This window comes from Scomber japonicus, chromosome 10 (genome assembly GCF_027409825.1).
Source record: "Scomber japonicus isolate fScoJap1 chromosome 10, fScoJap1.pri, whole genome shotgun sequence".
NCBI classification, from domain to species: Eukaryota; Metazoa; Chordata; class Actinopteri; order Scombriformes; family Scombridae; genus Scomber; species Scomber japonicus.
The window spans coordinates 10925878-10947776 of record NC_070587.1 but is presented as its reverse complement, the minus strand read 5'-3'; the positions used below and the strand labels follow the sequence as shown (position 1 = coordinate 10947776).

Sequence of the window (21899 nt, the reverse complement as noted above, 5' to 3'; positions counted from 1 at the left end):
AGACAGACTATTGTTCTTATTCCCTTTAATTATCTAAATGCTGTATTTCGGTTGCTAGTTACAACAAATAGATAATTCCAGAAACTCTGAATAATCTGTGAAAGGCTTCAGTAATGAATCCTGCAGCTGACATTGTGTTCAGGTGAACAGATGTGCAGAATGTGAAATGAGAGCATTTGCAGACTCAGTATAGTGTAATTTGTGTTATTGGTGACTAGCCGTGTACCTCAACACTGAACTCATGAGAACTTTCCTATTTGCCTTTTAGCTTGTTCCAGCAGTCATTTGCACAGACATACATGTTTTATTGGATTTGTTTGACTTTTTATCCTTCATTTTGAATAAACTCCACTTCCAAAAACAGTGTTTGACATGTATGTGTTTTGTCCACTATCAACAGTTCATGAAAAAAATGAATCATTGAAAAGAATAATTAGTATATTTTGAACATTTTCACATTTGTCACACACATAATCACAGCTTTAGTGTGGAAGTGCAAAACATGGAGATCCCCTGAACAGCAGGTGGATACACACACAGAGGAATAAACTCTAATCTTATATCTCTAATGTAAGAGTTTCAGGCACAGTGCACATGATTCCAGTAGGACAACCACATTTGGGAATCCGGAAAGTCACATATTATTAACAAAAGTGTGGCTGCCATCTGCTGGCTGTGAAATGGATCTAAAATCATGGGATTTGAACACTGATTGAGGTGAATATTTGTTTTCAGTTGTGCACACTGGATCAGTTGCGGTGAAATAAAAGCAAGGAATATTCAATTATAAATACTATAATAAAAATATTTCATATAAATTTCAGTCACTCAAATATATTGAAAAGTGTTTTCCTCCCAGGTAAAGTCTTGCAGGAGCGGTGTTTTTGGTCAGGTGTTACTGGTCTGCAGCGGCCTGTGTATCCTCTCCTGGTTGTGTTTGCGGAAAAAGGCCTTCCCGAACTCATAAGAGCTTATCATGATGGCACAGGCCGGGGCCACTTTGATAACCCGAGGAAGGAAACCTGGCGAGAGAGAGACAATAGATCAGAGGAGACGTTATAAGTCATTTAGGTAGTTTAAACTTCGATTCAGAAAAGCTTTGTGGGTGAACTACCCAACTACAAAGCACGTACCTGCAAACAATCCACTGACGCCATGCTCTGCAACAATCTTGCTCATCACACTGAAGGTGGAGGAGGAGACCTTACCGGTCACTGACGGGACAAGGACATCAGTCAACATAAAGAGACCAACTTCCTCCATTTTTAACAGCTTAAATCTTTGGAAATGTTTATTTATAAAATTAAACGAAAAACAATTAAGTCCCATAATTACAATTCTGTGCTTGCAGCTCTCCAATCTCCACCTGCCTTCTCGTTTTGACAACATCAAAAGGTAAAGTTACAATGGACGCAATCTGAAAGAAAAGGGAATATGAATTAACAAATAATAGATTAAAGCTAACACATCATTTGTTCAGGCTTCAAAGTAAAATATATAGTCATTCTCTCCCCTTACAGTACTTGTGTACAGGAGAATTAAACATTGCTCCTACAAAACAGGTGTGAAAGATCATAAACAAAAAAGGGTCCAAAAAACAGTAATATGCAGAGATATTAAAGTCTCATTCCACTCAAAAATGTGTTTTGTTTATTATTATTATTTCACTCGGTTTGAACGTCACTGTGAAGAGTTTGACATGACAAGGCTGTTTTCAAATTCATCTATGATCAGTTTCTCTGTGATCACTTTAAATCTCAGTTTAAGGTACCAAGTGACAAAACTGGTTGATGAGCCAATAATAGTCAAATAGTTTGATTTTTGAGTTTGGTGTGGATGTTTGATGCTTACTGTGCACAAACAATGAACATGTTAAATAGGAGATATCTTTTGTCAAGCAGTTAAACTTTATTTAACTTGCAGTCATTGCGTTTGCAAAGTTTTTGTGGAAAAAACATATCAGAAAAAAATTATTACTGCAAGCAGAGTATTTTTATATCTTAAAATGTCTGGGGGCACCCTGGTGGTCTAATGGTTAAGGCACATACCCTAAAACTCTGAGATCTACTGACTCAGGTCAGATAGTGGAGCCCAGAATTCAAACTAAACATGGTGAAGCAGCTTTTAGCTGTTATGCTGCACACAACTGGAACAAACTACCAGCAGAACTGAAATTAGCCCCAACTGTGCACACTTTTAAATCCAGGTTAAAAACATTTCTCTTCTCCTGTGCTTATGATTGAGCTCTTTTAAAGCACTTTACATTTTAATCTTTCATTTGCACTCTATGCCCTTTTAATGATTTTAAAGCAAATCATTATTTTATGCTGCAATCTTATATTTAATGCTCTATTCTAGCATTTTATGTCTCTCTTTCTATTTTTCTGTACTTTGTTTTTATTATTAGTGTGTGTGTGTGTGTGTGTGTGTGTGTGTGTGTGTGTGTGTGTGTGGGGGGGGGGGGGGGGGGGGGGGGGGGGTTAATTGTATGTTTTAATGTTTCTCAAATTGCATGTTTTTCTGTTTTATGTAAAGCACATTGAGTTGCCATTGTGTATGAAATGCGCCATATAAATAAAACTGCCTTGCCTTGCCTAAAACCACAAGGTCCCTTGTTGCATGTCCCACCCCCTCTCTCTTCCATTGCTTCCTGTCTCACTATAAACTATCAAAAAAAGGAAAAATAATTTAAAAAAAAAAAGCCTAGAGGCGGTCTTTCAGGAGTTTAACACTGTAAAATAATGGTACTTGTGCAATCTCACACATGATAATTTACACCATTACATTCAAATTTATGATAAAAATTGTATTTATACACCAAAAAAAAGATCACTTCTGATCATTTGTGACATTTCTGTCCTCATGCTCAGAGGAATCACTATCCTCGTCTGTAGGCTGAAAAGCTGAATGCAGTTTCAGAGGATTAATGTGACACTCACAGTACCGGACATCGCTCCAGATATGAAGAACATGGACAGTGTGGGCTCTCTGGTTTTATACCGTTCACACAGCCAGCTCTTGCTCTTCTCGTAGTTGTACCAGTACATGGCTGAGAAGGGCACATCTCGGAGGAGTGTGGGCCCTAAAGCTCGCCACAGAGACTGCCAGCCTTCTGTCTCCACTGCTGAACGGATGCAGTTAGTCAGCTCCCTGTACGACAGTTTCTGAGACTGCAGCTTAGTGCGGATCAGCTCTAGAGGACTGATCACTGTTGCTGCACCCACTGACACAAACAGAACAAAGAAAACAGACAGAATAAGTGAAAACACACAAAGATCTTATACTCTGTGCTAGACAGAAAAACACTGTAAAAAGACAACAGGCAGTAGCAACACACCAGGAAAAAGCTCCATTGTCACTGTGTTTTTCAGTTTAAAAAATAAATGTGCTGCATGTCTCTCTGAATTCATTTGAACAAAATTGTGCTCATCCTCAGCATCTGTTCTTTTTAAAAAACTATTTTAATAACTGCTAACAGGCGGTTATCAAAATGAAAGTTGAAGGAAGACAGAGTCACAATGTCTCAGAGTGTGTTTTCAAAATTAAATCTAGCAAGGAATTAAATTACAGACACCCGGGGCTGTCGGGCAAAAAGCAAATTAATCTGGAAAATACACCACCAGCATTATCAAAATATTGCTATACATTAACCATCTTAAAACTTACTTCAACTGTGATACAAATGACTCAAAAGATGTCTTTTCGCTGTGTAAATTGTTGTTAAACAGACATTATCTATTTGATAAAGGATTATACAGTAAAACATACGGACTAATGATTCACAGTCTGTCCTGGTTCAGTGTTAGGACAGCAGTCAGCTCACCTCTAGCAATTGCTCCTGCCAGAGGGGGAGCCGTCTCTGCGTGGTTGCCCATCTTGACCCTTAGTGCTGTACACAGCTGGTCATAACATGTGAAGTAGATCACTGTGGCTGGGACTGCCATCACACTGGAGATTGTACATACAGATCATATGGAAAATAACCATAAATGAGATAAGATAAGATAAGATAAGATAAGATATTCTTTTATTAGTCACACAATGGGGAAATGTCCATTATTACAGCAGCAAAATAGAATAGATGAGCAGCAATAAGAAAAAGAATAAAGAACAATAAATAATAAGTACAAAAACAATAAGAACAATAATAGTAAAAATATATAATAAAAATAATTGTGACATGATTTACATTATTTACAAGAGTAATATTGGTATTGAGTGGTAATATACCGTGAGGTGATATTCTTATTGCACAGATTATTTAAGTGAAATATATATATATATATATATATATATATATATATATATATATACACACACACATATTTCCAGGAAAGCAAAATCAACCACAAGAAAAACCCATCAGTATATTTATTGACAACATTATCTAATAAACAAGATTTATATGAACTTAAGTCAGTCTTTGGTAATCAGCCTTTAAGGAAACCTTTGATGGCTGGCCACTAATTGGTACAACTTCAAAGGAAAGCACCCATAATGAGTGCATCAGCTACAGGCCTAACAACTGCCGGATGACTGTTGGCTGACCACACATGATTAAAAAACATGATTTAAAGAGAAGAGTAGGCAAAATAAATCATGAGGAGGAAATAAAAGAGACATAGAAGACTTTGCACTCACAGAGTTGGAGGTAGACCGCTCCATAATGCCTTGAGTCCTTCATTGCGTACTATCTTTACGAAGGCATCCTGCAGAGACGCAGAGTGTAAGAATGTTTGACGTTTGGTAATCATTGATTTTCTCTCACAGTTGGCAGTACAACTCATGACTGGGATTAGTTACTATCTTTTATATCTTATTATTGCTGTAGACTAAAAATGTGAGATGTTTACCAGTGTGCCATTGAAGTGACCTGGGGCTTTGTACCACACCTTGGAGTTGCCATTTTCACACACACATATGTGGTCCATAAGTCCATTACAGTAGACAAAACATTTCCCTAAACATTGAAAAAACACACCACATATGACATAATTACACCATAAGAAACAAACTATTAGATGTGTGGAAGTCATATTTATAACCATTTTACCTTTGGGGAAGGGGTTTTTCTGTGCTTGCAGTCTGATCTTCACAACATCCAAAGGTGTAACTGAAAAACAGCAAAAGATCCATGAGACCCTCACTATGGTTTTACTATATGCAAATGTGACATCTGTCAATTCAAAATGGAACTTCATTGTGTGTATAATAAACTGATTCTTGTACATGAGTATATATTGAGTTTTGCATTAAAAAGGAGTTTTACTCATTTGCAACAAATCACATATACTTTACAATATTATAAACCGTTTTCTAAAGCAAAATCAACATTTTTTTAAAGGTGTTTCCTGTATTTTAGTAGCTACACTAGGAAAACCCTGCGATATTGTCATGTACTTGGACAGAAAATAAAAAGAAACATTCACTGCATTTTATAGTGCTAAAGAAATGAAGTGGATAAGCAAAAAATAACTGACAATGGTCTTAATGGCTTACTCATCTCAATTTATTTAAAGCTGAAACTAATGATATTTTAATTAGCAATCTGTCAATCATTTCTGGTGTAACTGATTAGTTGATGGGTCCATAAAATGTCACTATTTCACAATATTGCATCGTCTCATTCTGTCACAACCCAAAGATATTCATTTTACTCTCATAGAGAACTACAGAAGCCAGAAAAATATGCATTATTTTCTTAACTAATCAATTATCACAATAGTTGCTTATTAATTTAATAGTTGGCAATTGATTGATCAGTAACCCCCTGTGCCCTATAATCTGAGGGGTATTTTCAGCAAGCAGTTCGAATACATGCTTTGTGGACCTCAGAAACCTATATTAACATGTTAAATATGGCCCCTTTAATAGTGGGCAACTGATTGATCAGTGACCCCTTATGCTCTATATAGCATAGTCATCTTGGAAGAGGCCTCTCCCATCAGGATGTTTCATCAAAGGGTAAAGATGATCACTCAGAACAACTTTGTATTGATTCACAGTGACTCTTCCCTCTAAGGGGACAAGAGGACCCGAACCACAGCATAACAGAGCCACCACTGCAGGGGTCAAGTATTCAAACCTGTAATAGTTTTTCCTTTAATGTGTTACCCGTCTGTATGTCTATGTTGAATTATCTTTGTCCATGTGTATTTTTCTGAAAATTGTCATGCAAATAAGCAAACAGAGTCACCAGAAAATCAGGGACCATGTACAAAATACATTCATTAATCTCAAAAAAGAGAAAATATGCTTTGTACCAGATCTAGCTGCTAGCTCATTTCCATCTTCAGTCATTGGGCAGGTAAAGGTAAACAATAAAACCCAGAGTAAATGTATAAATAATGTTAGTCTTTGGTTTTTAACGTAACCTTTCCTACCTTTTCTTCTAATTTTGAGCTGCTGAGTGAATTTCCTTTATGTGGCTCAGTAAAGGTCCATTCACTCATTACCTGCCTGTCTAGTATGAGCAAAAACCACGAGAAACACGTGTTTATACTTAAACAAAAGAGAACTACACATTGCAGATATTCAAGTGTGTATTTCACCAAACAGAGATGTGACGATGGCCCCGGTGCACGACGCCGCCATCCGCTGGAAAGGAGTAATGTCATCACCGGCTGGAGGAGGACGACTTTGGCCACTCATACTGTCTTTATTGAACACAAAGGATAACAGCTACCTCAGTTATTATGGACACAAGAAGATGCTTTTCACAGATAAGATTCGGTTATTAATTGACAATATACAAAAGCTACGTTTCACATTAAGAATTAGGTTGTCACATACCTGTGTGTCCAGGTGCCTTTTGAAGGGAGCTAGCTGAAGCTGTGTTATACAACTTACTAACTTACCTGTTTAAAGCTCCTCAGCAGCAGCAAAGTCAAACATCCCTCTCGGTTTAGTCAGTCTGACAGTGTGGCTGTGGACACTGCTATCCGACAGCCTCTAAAATGAAACTAAGCCTATCTCACAGCCTGTCAGCTAACTAGCTTATCAGTGTACACTTCATCCACCTCATGGATGTACACAGAGGACTACATGATGACGCTCATTACGTATGGTTTACGTAATATCGATTTCACTTCAGCACATTCTTTAATAAATGAATTTTAAGTTACACCAAAAATACGATTAAAACTATAATTAAACGTACAGATTTATTAATTTAGTATTTATCTAAATAAAAAAGTCTGTTTATGTATGCTTAATGTGTTTTTATTTATATATGTTTTTATAGCAACCGAGAAACATCACATTCAAACACAAAGGGGCGTTCACGTATTTCCGGTGTTGCCAGGTTTCGTTTTTGTAAATCCGCACTACTGTTCAGTTTCTCGGAGGCATGAAGAGGAAAGTAATAGAGCCAATTATTTACTATGAGAGTATGTTAGAGACTACAAAAACTTAATATACTGATGCGATTATAAACATGCCATCAGTGAAATCTGGGAACCTTTTGAAACATTTAGCGATTACGTGAACGGAAAGTGTCAAACATGGCAACAAACACTTTCTTCGCCATTGTATTTAAAGCGGGAAAGAGACGACTCGAGAAATACTGAAGTTAAATTTCATCATATCGGACTCACTAGATGTTTCAAAAGTTGTCCTACCAGTGGGCAGCATTTGGTAAGAAAACATGCGAATGCAGTTGTTGAGCCAGTTAAGTTAATTACGAAGGAAAGTAATGTAAGTAAAGCATCTCAATTAACCGAGAGAGCTATGAACGGTAAGTTTAAAAGTTACGTTAGTAATTTAACGAATTTAACCAGCGAATAAATAACATCACTATCAGCTAATCAGTGTTAAATTGTTACTATTACTATCAGTACTGTTGTTTTTGTTTCAGTGTTTTGTTTTCTAACTGCTGTGTTCTAAATAATCTTTTTTTTATTTACACACAGCAGGCAGACGAGGACTTCCTGGATAGGAAGTAAAAGAAAAGACTATTTTCTCAATGAAAGAGAATAAAATGAAGCCAAAACGCATCCAAAAGCACGACGGACCCAGCTGGCAAGGTAATTTATATTCTTATTTATTTCAGTGTTGTAACTGATTATTGCCAAGCCTTTTATTGTTGAATTTGAGAAGTAGAGATACGTTACATAGAGGAAATTCACTCAGAAGCTCAAAATTAGAAGAAAAAGTAATATAAAAGATAAATCAAAAACTAAAGATTAATGTTATTTATACATATACACTCACTGACCATTTTATTAGGTACACTTGTGCAATCTAATACGACAGTTCTGCTATAAAATCTGAAGTTTTCAGTTTTTGTTGACATTGTTAAGAAAGTGATTGTTCTGCTTTAAAAATCGATACAGCATAGTATCACGATATGTATGACAATAATGTATGACAATATTGTATCGATACACGGACGCCAAGTATCCATCTTTTATTATAGAAACTGGATTAAGGTTTTTTTCCTTCGGGGACATAATTTCCCAGTGACAAAAGGTAATGAGTTGCAATATATCACAGCATATTGCAGTATATTTAAAATAACAATAATATTGTATCCTTATACAAGTATTGTGACTTATATTGACTGACTGACATATCGGTTAGGGCATATTTGTTTAAAACATGACCATTATTTGATTATTCAAATAGTTGCAGATTAGTTTTCTGTTGATTTGCTAACTGATTAATCAACTAATCATTGCAGCTCTAATACAATATTTAGTAAACAAAGTACTTTATATGTTATTTTAAGTGTAATAAGTTAAAGTTTCTCTGTAAAAATGAATCAGTTAATAAAGTCTTGAAGGTTTCTTAACAGCATGATGAAAGCAAGCCACTGTTTGCATTGCAGGAGCTGTACCTATTTAAAGTTTGACATTTGACTTGATAAAGGCTGATCAATCAGTTGGTAAAATAAATGGTTTAATATGTGGTTGATAAGAAACCATTGAATTGATCATCTCTTGTTCTCATCCTGTGACTTTATTGATTGCCTTTTAGGAAAAGGCAGCACTGGTGGCGACAAGACAACACTGAGCCTAGCGACGGCAGCAGTACATGTGCACCATCCAGCTCAAGTCAAACCTTTTGCCGGGAAAGTGTTTTTCCTCGACCTGCCATCAAACAGGATAGTAGAGACATTGGAGAGAGACATCAAAGAACTCGGAGGGGTGAGACGAAAACGCATTTGGTTGTTTTTTTGTTTTCCAGAAGCTTAAAATTTTTCAGTTCTTTTGTGAGGAAAAAGAAAATCTATGATTGAGAAATTTAGTGTGGAGACAGACTTATTCACAAAACGCAACAATTAAAGGTTATACCTATGACTTTTGACATTTGAGAAGCTGAATCCAGAGAATTTGGACATTTTCTCATGTTCATTTACTCAAAACTAAACTAATATCTAAACTACTATGGACACATTTGGTTTAGCACCAAAAAATGACTTGGGTTGTATATCCTGTAAGACACTGTTAACATATTTTACACTCTCATACAGGCCTCTGTGAGTAAAACAGGCAAATACACAATTCTAGTGTTCCCAATGAACCTTATCGAATTTTTCTCTGCTCTGTCACTCAGACTGTTGAGAAGTTCTTCAGCAAGGAAATAAAGTATCTGGTATCCAACAAGAGGGAAGCTAGATATGTGCAGTGCCTCAGGCAGGACTCGCCAGTCCCCAGCCCAGACTCCGGACAGAGTTCACCTCACCCTCGTTCAAATCCTCACCGACCTGGGAGCCATGGGGACAACATGAAAAGCCGGTCTCAGGGCCAAACAGACGCAGTGAGTTCACTTTCATTGTTTCATCAAACATGATGTGGATTATCTTTTTAGATTTGTCTCACTTCTTGCTGATGCTTTTCCCTTTCTGACCATTTTACTGGTTATTCATGTCTTAAATGTTCACGCAGTTATTGTGATTCTTATTTGCCTTTTTTATATTTTCTGTTGTTTTTACTTTACAGTTTGTCACAAGCCGGGGGAAGTCTTTGGTGGAGAGGGTGGTGAAAGAGCAGGTTTGTTCAGTCAATACTAATGAGTTTACTAAGGCACTTCACATTTAAATGGTATTCTTTGAAGACTTTACTGTGCTGATAGACATTTATTTGTTTTTAGAAGAGGGTACAAATGAACAAGATCCTGTCAAATGCTTTGGAGTGGGGTGTGAAAATCCTCTACATAGATGGTATGTTTCCATTTTCTCAAGTTACATCAACTATCATTTGCATTGTGTGAATTTGTTCTTTGTGTGAGATGGTGTTGCTGTGTTTTGGCTTAGTTTTAAAAAATATGTATGGCACTTGCAGATGTAATGGCATATGTTCAGAAGAAAAAAAAGACCATTAGAGGCCAGTGTCCTGTCACCACTTCTGTCAAAACAAATGTAAGTTTACAACTTTAATATCTTACTATTTTTGGGATTATTATCTTAAACATGATTTATTCATCATTATTACATTGTGGGTTTTCATACTTATTCTACTCTTCTTTACAGGTCAAAACTGAGCCAGCAGCAAAGCAAAGCTTTCAGAAATGCAAAGGTAAATTTCCTGTATGGGATCTGCGGTAACTAAATTCTTTTTTCAGGCATAAATATTGCCTATTGTTCTTGATGCTTTACAAATACACCTCTAAATGTTATTTGAGGAATGGTTACTGCACATGCTACATAAATGTCCTTGGTTCAACTCCTGCAAGGGACCTTTTGTTTCTTCTATGCCACTTCACTGTCCGCTATCCAAGAAAGGCAAACATACCCCCAAAATCAATAAAAGTTCATTAGATTTTATTTTATTTTTGCAGGAGGCCGGATCACTAAGCCATTTGTCAAGGTTGAAGATTCAAGCAGGTAAGAGACAGTAAAAAAGAGACTCGCATCCACTTACTGTCTTTAAATTATTTACATCCACAGACTATAATATGGATCTTTCTTTCCTTCTCCTCAGACACTACCGTCCAATCTACCTCAATATGCCAAACATGCCTGAGTTAAACCTGAAGACCGTTCCTCCCTGCAGTCCCTTCAGTTTTGAGGACAAAGATAATCCGGGGAACAGACAGAGGGCACACAGGTATGCAGACTCTGCTTTGCTTTTATCTAAATTAACATGTAGATCGTACGGTATGTCACACATATACAAGGACTGCTTAAACTAACAAAAAAAACAACTCTTCTTCTGCCTTGATAATCTACCTAAAACATTTTAACTCCTGAAATATCTCACCTAACTTTCCTCTTAATGAGCTTCAAAATTAGTTCAACCAACACGTTGTTTTTTTGGGTTTTTTTTTTAAACAAAACAAAAACGACACTGCATCTGTCTTTCAGTAGTGTTGTTCTGTTCATGATATTTTGCTCTCAGTTAATTGTGTTGTCTTGTTTCTACTTCATACTTTCTGGTGAAACCTAACCTCAGTTTTGGAAAATAACAACTTACACATATTTTCACTCTGTTGTTTAAAGGGGTTTGAAAAAGTGCTTGTCTGCACAATTTGAGCTGGAAATGCTGCCAAAGAGTCAACGGTTCATTGAGCTGGAATGAAAATATATCTTAATACAAACTGTTTTCATCTTGCTTTTAAATATTTTTGTTTGACTGCCTGGTTTCCTCGGGTAACAGAGGCGCGAAAGGCTCAGCCAGTGAAGAAAGAGCACAAGGCCGAAAGAAGAACAAAGACAAGAAACGAGGCGGCTACTGCGAGTGCTGCATGATCAAATACGAAAACCTGACAACAGTAAGTCTCCATATGTGCGGATGTGAAAACTATAAATACAATAACTATAATGCAATAATTTATGGCAAAGCACCTTTGTGTGATTCAGATTGTCTTTTTAAGCAAGAAAACTACAGAGCTTTCTGATATATTAAATAATTAGTCCTTTTATAAAAACAATAATAATTTTGATCCCAGCACAATTCAAAATTGAAGTTGCCAAGTTTGTCTCAGTATCTGTTTCTTTAGTTTGACTCAAGCTGAATGTGAACTTGATGCCTGAAGAACTTGTTATTTAAAGTTACTCATGAGTATGGTGCTCATTGTGAATGCTGTCTGATTTTATTTATGTATTTGCTGTAAACAGTTTAACATGTGGCAGAAGTTCACACAAGGGAGAATTTTTTTTTTTTGTGTGGTGGAGGAAATAGTGTGCTCTCCACCGGACAGCTGTTGTCAATAAATTGGCTGTTTTTTTTTTCTGTTCAGCATTTACAGAGCGATCGTCACAAGGCGTTCTCCAAGAGTGAGGAGTACTTTGTGGTGGACAGACTGGTTTCCACCATGCACTGCAACTTCATCCATATCAAAAGTAAAATTAAAAGGTATTTTTTTTTTTTTATTCCTTTAACATAATTAGTAAATAAATGCATTTAAATCTCATGTCTTCACCCCGGTTGATTTTGAGGTATCCTTATCTGTTATCGTTTTTTTAATAGCTTTCTGCTCCACTCAACTCATCACAGATTTTTCTTTGTTCCCATTAGACCAAAATGCAGTGTTCCGATTGCTCCTGTGCCATGTGGGAAAACTGAGCCAAGACACTGGGGAGATCTTGATACCACAGAGACTATTAAAGAGGAACAGCACCAAACTGTTGACGGACAATGTGGGGAATCTTATTCAGGACACGATTTAAAAATCAGTTCACTTCCTGGTTCTGCTCCTCTGATTCAAAGAGATGGTGACAGTAGGAACGTTTTCACTTCCTCAGACAGATCCAAACACAAATCTCTCGCACGTAAACGACTGTGCAGACAGAATTCATTGACTTCTTTCACTCAAAAAGCTGACCTGGCTGAAAGTCCTCAACAAAACATGGAAACCGCTCCACCTAGAGGTGAAGGTCTTGCCTCTTTTCCCTCCAGAGTTACTCAGGTTGACCCGGAGGGCCAAATATCTCACACAGATATGATTAGCTTATCCTCACCCTCACATAATATTAATGCACAGAATGAATTACTCTCGGTGAGCCTTAATGATACGACAAATCACCAAGAGCAATCTGATATGAACAAAGATTGTTTACCGTTTGAGGCTGCCCAGGAGGGAAACATATCACCCGAGAGAATGACTCGAAACAGTCTCTCAGACAAAGCGGGAAGAAATCCTCCCACACAAAGCTGCTCCCCAGTCAGAAAAATACAGAGGAGGGTGAGAGTTTACAAACGCAAAAGACGGAAATTAGACACACATGTTATGTGTCAAGAACATGAAAAGCCAAATGACATTCCTGATGACTCCCTGTTGACGCTGCGGGAGCTTTTCCGGTCAAGTGATGACATGGATGTTGAATTTCTGGGATTTGAGGACTAACAAGGAGCTGATGGGATACACTGGACCATTATTGCCTTTCCAATCCTTTAACCAAGCCTAAACAGAATGAACTACACTGGCTTATCTGAAGTGTAAGGCAGCTGCTTATGTGCTGTAGCATTTTTCTATAGCATAGAACAAGATGTTAAACTTGAAAGAGGTAAAATACATGTCGACATTGTTGTTATCATCACAGTGGCTATAAGATGTATGCTTTATGACATTTTGCACTTTTTCCACACTTAAAATTAGAAATTTGAATGACAAAATTTAACATTTATTTGGCATTTTCTACTATAAACACAACACAAAGAACTATCAAAAAAGAGTGGTAATGTATTCAAAATTATAATATCGCTGATAAAATTAAATTAACATTAATAATTTGGAATAATCTGTCAGTCTTAACTCATCCTCACTTTACCTATTTTCTTTGTGATAGGTATTCATTTATTAAGAATAAAAGACATCAATGTTCCTCATGAGGTTTCCATGAAATGTACATTCATTGTAGTGAGAAATAACACGTCAGCATTGACTCTGAGGTGTTAGAAGAAATATTGAATGGGTTGTCTTAACTGATGTAATTTACAGTAGAGGCTAGTGTGAAAATGCACAGTAAGTTCAGCCAACATGCTTGAATGAAGCTAAAATCCCGCCCATACATGATGCTGCTTTTCCACAGAGCTCTGCAGAAGAAAACACAACAAACTAAATTCCAGGTATAGAGTGTTATAGATTATAGATGTATTGGATCTCAATCTGTCAATACCAGCCAAATATAGTTTTTAACAAATGAGTAAAATGTCACAGGGTCGAACACGTTATTGACACTAACTTTATCAAAGTGCATGTAAGAAAGTGTTAATTTTCTTTGTTTACAGTGTCAGTGTGCCATCTTTTCACAGAACATTGAATACACTAATCTTATGAAGGCAGACTCGTATCTTCTCAGATGTGGTAAACTGAATGTATTTGTATTATAAAATATATCTGTGGGTCGCAGATGAATTTTCATATGAGTGACTTCTCGGTTGGATGTGTGGTACTTGACATTATTTGTGACATTTTAGGATTCTTCTTAAGTGCTGCGCTTTTCAGGACCTGCCTTCGTGTGCTTTTTCTGATGCATTAGTTCAGCTTCCCCCTGCATTTGGTGCATTTAGCATAGTGCCCTTGTTCTCCCCCACTGCTCGCAAATGGATGTACTGGGTCAAATGGGAGACTGTAAGAAAAAGAAAAAGACACAGGCAGCAACGTGTTCCACGGTACAAGCACAGCAATGCTTAAAATGAAAAGGTTGAGGCAATACCGAGTGCAAAAATGATCATTCTTATGACCTGCAGCCATTGGGCTTTATTACGGTGGCTGGGAGGTGCAAACCAAGATTACAACATGTGATACACTTTTACAAAGCTTGAGACAAATTTACATTTTGGAAAACATTTTTACATATCATAAAACAAAATACATTACCATAACACATTTACAAGTCCTGAAACAAATTTACATTTCAGAAAACACATGAACAAGACACAAAACACTTTTACAAAGAAAATGTATGATGCGTTTCACATGTAATCTTGGTTTGCACCTCCCGGCCACCGTACTTTATGATTATACTACACAAACTGAGAAAATACCCCTTACACACTACACCTGCCTATCCATAAACTAACCATGCACACACTAAAGATGTTATATTTTAATAAGCGCTGGTTTGTCCATTCACCTACTGATGTTTAACTGCTTATCTTGCATTGGATCGCAGGGGTTGGAGAGGCGACAGGTCTCCAGGCCCTGGCTGAACAATTGAAATTTTGAAATCGGAATATGGCCTATACTGCAGTTTTCAAGTTGCAATATTTGCCCCTGAGCCACATCAGCTCTTTGTGTAAACAATCATTATGTCTGGTAAAAAATGAATCTTCAAATCTCTCATTAAAACTGAAAGATTTGCTATGTGGCTCTGGGGCAAGTCCACACCATGCTGGACTTGTATAAACAACAACAGAAGATCTTGTTGATGCTATCAACAGTTTACAGGTTTTATGGGAAAAGGAACAAATTGCACAAGAAGAAAAATATTGTCTTGTCAAAGATATGAAAGAGAGGACTCAGGTTGATATGTAACAGCTCAATAAACAGTTCACATGGCTATGTTATTTTCTTTTTTGATTTGACAAAACTGGAAACATCTCTGCACTTAATAAATAAATCTGGTATTGTTACAGTCCTAAAAAGGGAATAAACAATTGTTATATAAAAATAACACTACCACATAGATAATCATTTTCACATTTCATGTTATCCTGAAGATTTTTATTTTTGGGACCTTACATATGACTGAGTCATGATGATAATAACAGGCAGAATTGGGCAGGGAAGGCGCTCCTGCAGTAACTTAACATGGAGGGACGTGAAGGAGGCGGGCTTTGATGTCGGTCCAGTGGGCAGAAGGCCGGGCCCGCAGCTTTTCTCCATCCCGTCTCCACTGCTGCTCATATTTATGCATTAGGCGACTCTGCAGTGAGCCGCTGGATATTGATGTGTTTTAAGGAGGTGTCCCCACTCCTCTCCTCTCCTCCCCTCCACCTCCCCCACCCTCTCTCTCTCTCTCTCTCTCTCCTCCCTCCGTGCTGCTGATCAGCGGGGTCTCGGTGCGCTCAGACGCGCTCGGCGTTCAGACTCGTAAGGACCCCGATGGCCCCCCAACAGAGGGACTGCGTTAACCAGACGACCAACCCCGACTTCAAGCTCCCCTAGCGAAGGCAGGACCCCGCGATCCTGCTCCTGGAATACCGCATTGTTTTATAATTTCCATCGAGAGAGAGAAAGGTGATGATGCTGATGATGCGCCCGCGATGGTGGATTTCCCTTTTGTGCGTCTATGGATTGATGCACGTCGGTCACCCGAGCAGCCCTAATTTCCGGACTGGTAACTGATGCTATTTTAGATATAACATTAATTGTTTTCGCGGAAATAAAGAGTTAAATCATAATAAATAGGCCTGTGTTTATATTTGTGATCATACCCTCGCCTACTTCATGATTTACCTCCAAAATATGTATGCAGCCTATTGCTGTTTCATGTCATCAAAGGGAATAAGACCGATCGACGTTTCATATGGCGATGTTTGTGGTGAACAGAGGGACAGGCGGATAATGAAATCGGTGTTTTCCTCTCTGTGCAGGAGACGCCTTGTCGAGCCTGAAGGCTCTTCGTGATGCGGGCAGGTTCGTCGGGAAGGAGGACACGGTGCCTCTCCGCCTGCTGTACAGCAGACACAACCTCAGCCAGATCACAGAGGATGAGCTCAGCACCAGAGTTAAAGCCAGCCCCGGCTCCACACAGGTACACGGTGTTTTCAGTGCTGTCGGGATGGATGGAGGGATGGATGGATGGATAGAGGAGGGACTAGACTATGCTCACAGACGCTGAAAGATGCCTTCAGAAGAGATCTCTGCTGTATGTTTCCACCTTGTTTATGTTTGCGTTGATTCATCTCCGTCTCTGCTCTTGTCCTCAGAAGGGTAATGAATAATTAGTTAATTACCAGCAAAACAGAAAAAACATTGAAACATTTAGGCTGGAGCAGGCCGCACTAACTAATTAGACTGTCTGCAGGTGCTATGTGGGTCATCATTGCCTTCACATGCAAAAAGAGACTCCTCTGCCTTATTGATTTGAAATATGCAGCATAGTGAAATAACCTGTTTTTGTTGACACTGTACATTTAGAAGATCATTGGCTAGTCATCTGGCTAATGTGGACCAGGATAATTAATAATTAAGTGATAACTTAATTCCTCTAAGAAACATCTTGTCTGTCCAGCTGGGTTGCTGTTCCAGCAGCGGTGTCACCTGCAAGCTCATATCAGGTCCCATTAAGAAACATTACTACATGAGTGATGCGCTTGAATGGACAATATTAACCACAGAGCGTAGCCTCACAAACATATCAGTATCTGCATAAGTTGATTTCAATATGGAAATGCCAACGCTGTGTTTAAATAAGACATATAACCCATATTACCAGGTCTATATTTTTATTCTGGGTCTCCACTGGAAAATGTTTGCATGATTTACAATACTAAAAAACTACTTATTTATATTAAAGGGGCTCTTTATGCAGCTCCTCAGTTCAGCCTCTGTCTGAAACTGGCCGTTTTAGCTTTAAGACCTTCCTCACAACGAGCCCCTCGACAGACTTCTGGTGGCCCTGAAGGCTGCATCAACAAACAGAAGTAGTAGGATTTCACTTTCTTTCATTTCATTTTTCTTGTACTTTGCTCAAAATGTCAACAATGTAAACAATCTTGGCAACAGATTCATTTTTGGGCATGTGTGATCAACCTGATGTCAGTCAGATGGGGAAGTAGATGTAACTTTGCAAACGTAGCATTCAGAGCAAGGTGAGGCCTGGCTTTTGACTTACATGGAGCATTCACTGATGAAGCATCACTTCAAAAAGCATGATATGATCTCCTCTTTAAGATTATATTTCGCTATTACGCTGTTTGTTCCCTAGAGGGCACTGAAGATTATTTTAGTTTCTTAATAACAATAATAATAATGATAATAACAATAATAATAATAATAATGATAATAAAGATAATCATAATACATTTTAATTAAACGGCTTTCCTAACACACACACCAATGATAAAAGCACATTTATAAGACATCCTTAAAATTGGAAGGTAAAAGAGAACATTTCTTTTGGTCATAATTCTTAAATGACCACATTTCAGGAATCCATAACAGAAATATTGGTTTATTTTAGTTGTTTATATAAAAAACTCAGTTGATACACCATGATGGTATTCTTGTAACTTTCAAATATTAGAACATCAGCCTCAAATACACAGCATCATTGAGGCTATATTTAGCTGCCATGTTTGCTGCGATAATCTGCAGGAAATGTGTCCTAGAGAGACAAAAAATAAATAAAATAAATGTGTAAGTATAATAAATGCATGAATGACTTTAAAGTTAATAGTCTACATGTTTTTTGTACACTAGACTAGTAGTGTAGGTAAAGTAGGATTTATGTGGTTTAAACTTGTTTCACAGTATGCTTAGACTTAATCACCCAAGAAATCTGTCATCTAACAACATTATACAGAAATCTTTTGGTATTTATCAGAAACACATGGGCACAACAATTTAGTTTGGAAAGAAAGCCTACCGGAGCCATTTGGTTGTAGCATCTGTAATAACCGATATACTACCCTAATACTCATAATCACTGTTACTGTGTTCCCTGACTCAGTTCAGTGAAGCAGCATGTCTTCTGGGTTCATTTCAAAGGATGACTCAATTAGTATTGTGCAAACCTGTCATGTGTTTTTAATTTGTGCGGCTTAGGCTTGTGTAGGCTAGCCTATTCAGGGCCCAGAGAGTAGAGAGGGCTACAGATGGTAGCAGGCAGGAACAGGGAGGTGTTAACCCTTTGTCTCTCTCACACCTCGGACAGGGCTGCGGCCCGATGGGTAAACAACTTAACAGGAACCATCTGCCATCAGATATCATTTGAATATTTTCCTTTTGAAGTTGATACTAATCCTCCATCACAGGTTTGTCACATGACACATTTTTTTAATGAACTGGATTGTCTACAGTGAAGGTGAACGTTACATTTATTTTTACTCTATATAAAAAACCTTGCTCACATGAAGATGCCTAAATGCTCAATTCTTTCATGATTCATTTCCCTTCTCTGGAGCCAGTTAAGATGAGCATGTACTTCTTTACAGTGAAGGTGATGCACTAACTGTGTCTGATAAATGCAGGACAATTGTGTTGACATACTTGAAATACTTTACATACAAGACATCAACAACAGTCTCAAGTGAACATGCATCACAGGTGAGCAGTAGATCCAGGATAGGAGGAGGAGACAAATGATGGCGTCTTTGATTTGATTTGTAAGCTGAGTCTGTTCTTATTCTCCTGAGAGATGAAACTGCTCTGCAATCGTCCGTGATGTCACTCGAACAAAGTTTGATCAGTTATTGGCTGTTTTTAGATCAATGGCCTAAAAACAAACCTGTCAAATAGTTCTGAAAATGTGTGACACACAGGAAGTTATTTATAGGTCTCTGTTGCATCGCCTATTTCAGTCTCAGACACAAACAGCTACACCGCTGAATGAGCAGCTGGGAGTTCAGCAAAGCACTCTTGTTTTTTTGGTGGAAAAACAAACGCTTCAAGTGGAATCAGTCTGAGTGTGTGTGTGTGTGTGTGTTGGTTGGTTTGTATGTTTGCATGCTCTCTGTGTCTTTGTGTGTGCGCAGTGCTTTGACAGCACTTACAGTCATACTTGGACAGTCATGAGTGGAAAATCGGGCCTGCTGTAACTCAGAAATCAATGTAAGTGGTGGTCTCAGTCAGGCTAGGATGTGCTTTCATTAAACACAATTACTGGTACCTCCTCCCATCTCGGATCCGATCTGACAGATTAGATATCAACTAAAGTGTGCTGTGGAAAGGGATTGCCCTTTATACGTGTGCACACACACACCCACGCACCCACACACCCTCTCGCCCACTCATATATGCATTGAACAGGCACACTGCTACGAACAATAGAATCTGTGGTCATGAGGGACCTCATGGGATAAGGTCGTCCTTGGGTGAGCACAGGGGCACCTCCTCAAACGGAAACAAAAAAACACACACGCACACACACCCTTCCTCCAATCATTGTCATGCAGTGTCCGGTCTGTAACGAAGGCCGTGGGCTGAGCCTGGGGGAAGGTGTCTTGTGCTTTAGCTTGGGCTCTGGGACTCCCATGGACCTGCAGAGGAATGATTGTAGGGAGTTCTCATTGACCTGAGGGTGTGTAATGAAGCCTGGACCATATGTGCCCAGTGCTGTGAATGAATCAGACCCTCCTCCACCCAAATCAAGCACACACAGTACATGCAGTCAGAGAACATTTATTTATTTGTAACATATGTATAATTTAAGCGAGGGAAAATCATGGTAACGCAAGTGTGGGTTGAAATGTTATGACTCCTTTGTTTTGTTCAAGTAATGTTTTCTTATTTGCTGCAAAATTTGAATTTCAGAGATGCTAGGTTTTCACAAAACAAAAGCAATATGATATTAACATGCTTGTTCACTCTGTTTGTAAGTGGATGATGATGAACTATATTGTTGAATATGTTAATGGGTGTCTTTAGTCCAACTTAATAACGTGTCTTCTTTGCCTTTTTTCAGGTTAACCATGTGGCCCAAGCAAGCTTTCAAGTTGATGCGTTTGGTCGAAAATTCGTCTTGGATGTTGAACTGAATCAGTGAGTATTCATTTCTGATTTCTCTGTTTGTAGGTTGATATGTAGCTGTAGCCGTAACTCTCCGCTTGATTACTAAAGGATAAGGCTGGCAATATTTAAAAATGTTTTCCCATTGTCACAAATCTCATATGCAGAGCCAAACCATCAAAAAAACTCAGGTGACTGATTTTAGTATAGTGTGTATATCTAAAGTGATACATTATATTCCTGTGTGATGTAGACCTTATTGACCGTTATTGTCAGATATTAAAAACATGTTAGCTAGCCAACGTAATTAGGAGGAGTTCATTGTTTGTTGACAGCAAGAAAAATACAGAGAATATCCAGATTTATTCTTTAACCTTGTTGTTTTTAGCATTCTATTGCTCACATGTCAGCTACACAATTGTTTTGTGTAAATCTGGCATGTCCAAACTATTCCATAAAGGTTCATATGGCTGCTGGTTTTCATTCCAACCGGACGACACCAGGCTTGATTCATTTAATCAACTGATCTCAGTCTTCAGACAGTTAATTGGTTGAATAATGTGCTCTTGATTGGTTAGAACAAAACCCTGTTGGCACACGGCCCTCTCTGGAATAGTTTGGACATGCCTGGTGTAAATGAATTTGTGGAGTTATTTCTAAATTTTCAGGCATTACTTTAATATTAAATTGCTTGTTGAAATGAGTCACAAGTCATTCTCTCTGGCCTCAACAACACTTTTCAGTAAAATTCACATGTTGTGCTCGTTAAAAGTAAATCATTAGGCACATATTGCTCGTTAAACTGGTGTTGACTCCAGTGTTCATCATCATCTTTCTGCTGGACATATTTTCCTGCTCTCTCCAGTGCTGTACTGTTTATTGTCAGTTTTTGGGAAAGCACTCTTAGGACATAAATATCTAATGTTGGTGTGTGCTGAAGTGGTCCATTGTATGAATGAATGTATATGTATCTGTGTGTGTATCCATGTGTGTATTACAGCAGGTCAGTTATTGTGTGCGTGTGTGATTTAGAGGTTCCATCATAATAGGAAGTGATTTACGGTAAAGGCTGGAGCGCTGCCCTGTCAGACACTGATATTGATCACAGCAGTGCTGATGGAAAGCAAGCAACCCTCTCTCCTTATTTTCCTCTCTCCCTCTTACTTTGTTTCTCCGTCTGCCCTCGCGTCATACACTTTTTAAGAAAATCTACCATTTATATTTCTTCATTCCTACACCCTTGTTTAATTTCTGTTTTGCTCTATCACTCTTTGAGACCAGGGCTCTTTAGTCTCATTTACCCCAACACCAGAAAACACACACACACACACACACACACA

At 38.1% G+C, this 21899-nt stretch overlaps 3 protein-coding genes across 6 annotated transcripts in view; 2 read left to right on the top strand and 1 right to left on the bottom strand.

Annotated features, from left to right (window-relative positions):
• Positions 1-308: 308 nt before the first annotated feature.
• On the bottom strand, positions 309-7023 carry slc25a40 (solute carrier family 25 member 40). Of its 4 annotated transcripts, XM_053327554.1 has the most exons (10): positions 6858-7023; positions 6552-6656; positions 5054-5113; positions 4854-4960; positions 4642-4709; positions 3824-3948; positions 2940-3223; positions 1336-1417; positions 1134-1214; positions 309-1022 (listed from the first exon to the last, which is right to left on the bottom strand). In XM_053327554.1, the coding sequence occupies exons 2-10, from the start codon at positions 6649-6651 to the stop codon at positions 889-891; spliced, it is 1041 nt and encodes a 346-aa protein (XP_053183529.1). In that variant the 5' UTR covers positions 6652-6656; positions 6858-7023; the 3' UTR covers positions 309-888. The 4 variants fall into 4 exon arrangements, with proteins under 4 accessions (XP_053183529.1, XP_053183527.1, XP_053183526.1 ...); XM_053327552.1 differs by having other exon boundaries at positions 4854-5113; positions 6793-7023; XM_053327551.1 differs by having other exon boundaries at positions 4854-5113.
• A 533-nt stretch (positions 7024-7556) lies between these two features.
• Positions 7557-20846, top strand: dbf4 (DBF4 zinc finger). The gene is made up of 14 exons (XM_053326987.1): positions 7557-7735; positions 7914-8024; positions 8977-9146; positions 9556-9759; positions 9942-9992; positions 10093-10162; positions 10284-10360; positions 10472-10517; positions 10780-10825; positions 10923-11048; positions 11598-11712; positions 12181-12296; positions 12459-13623; positions 20836-20846. Exons 2-13 carry the CDS (start codon positions 7964-7966, stop codon positions 13285-13287), a joined length of 1911 nt encoding a protein of 636 aa, XP_053182962.1. The 5' UTR covers positions 7557-7735; positions 7914-7963; the 3' UTR covers positions 13288-13623; positions 20836-20846.
• The window catches only part of adam22 (ADAM metallopeptidase domain 22), a 63193-nt gene continuing 57422 nt past the window's right edge, over positions 16129-21899 (top strand). Inside the window, exons 1-3 of the mRNA XM_053327548.1 lie at positions 16129-16225; positions 16482-16642; positions 20516-20592. Coding sequence (XP_053183523.1) covers positions 16129-16225; positions 16482-16642; positions 20516-20592 — 335 coding nt within the window. The remainder of the gene's footprint in view (positions 16226-16481; positions 16643-20515; positions 20593-21899) is intronic.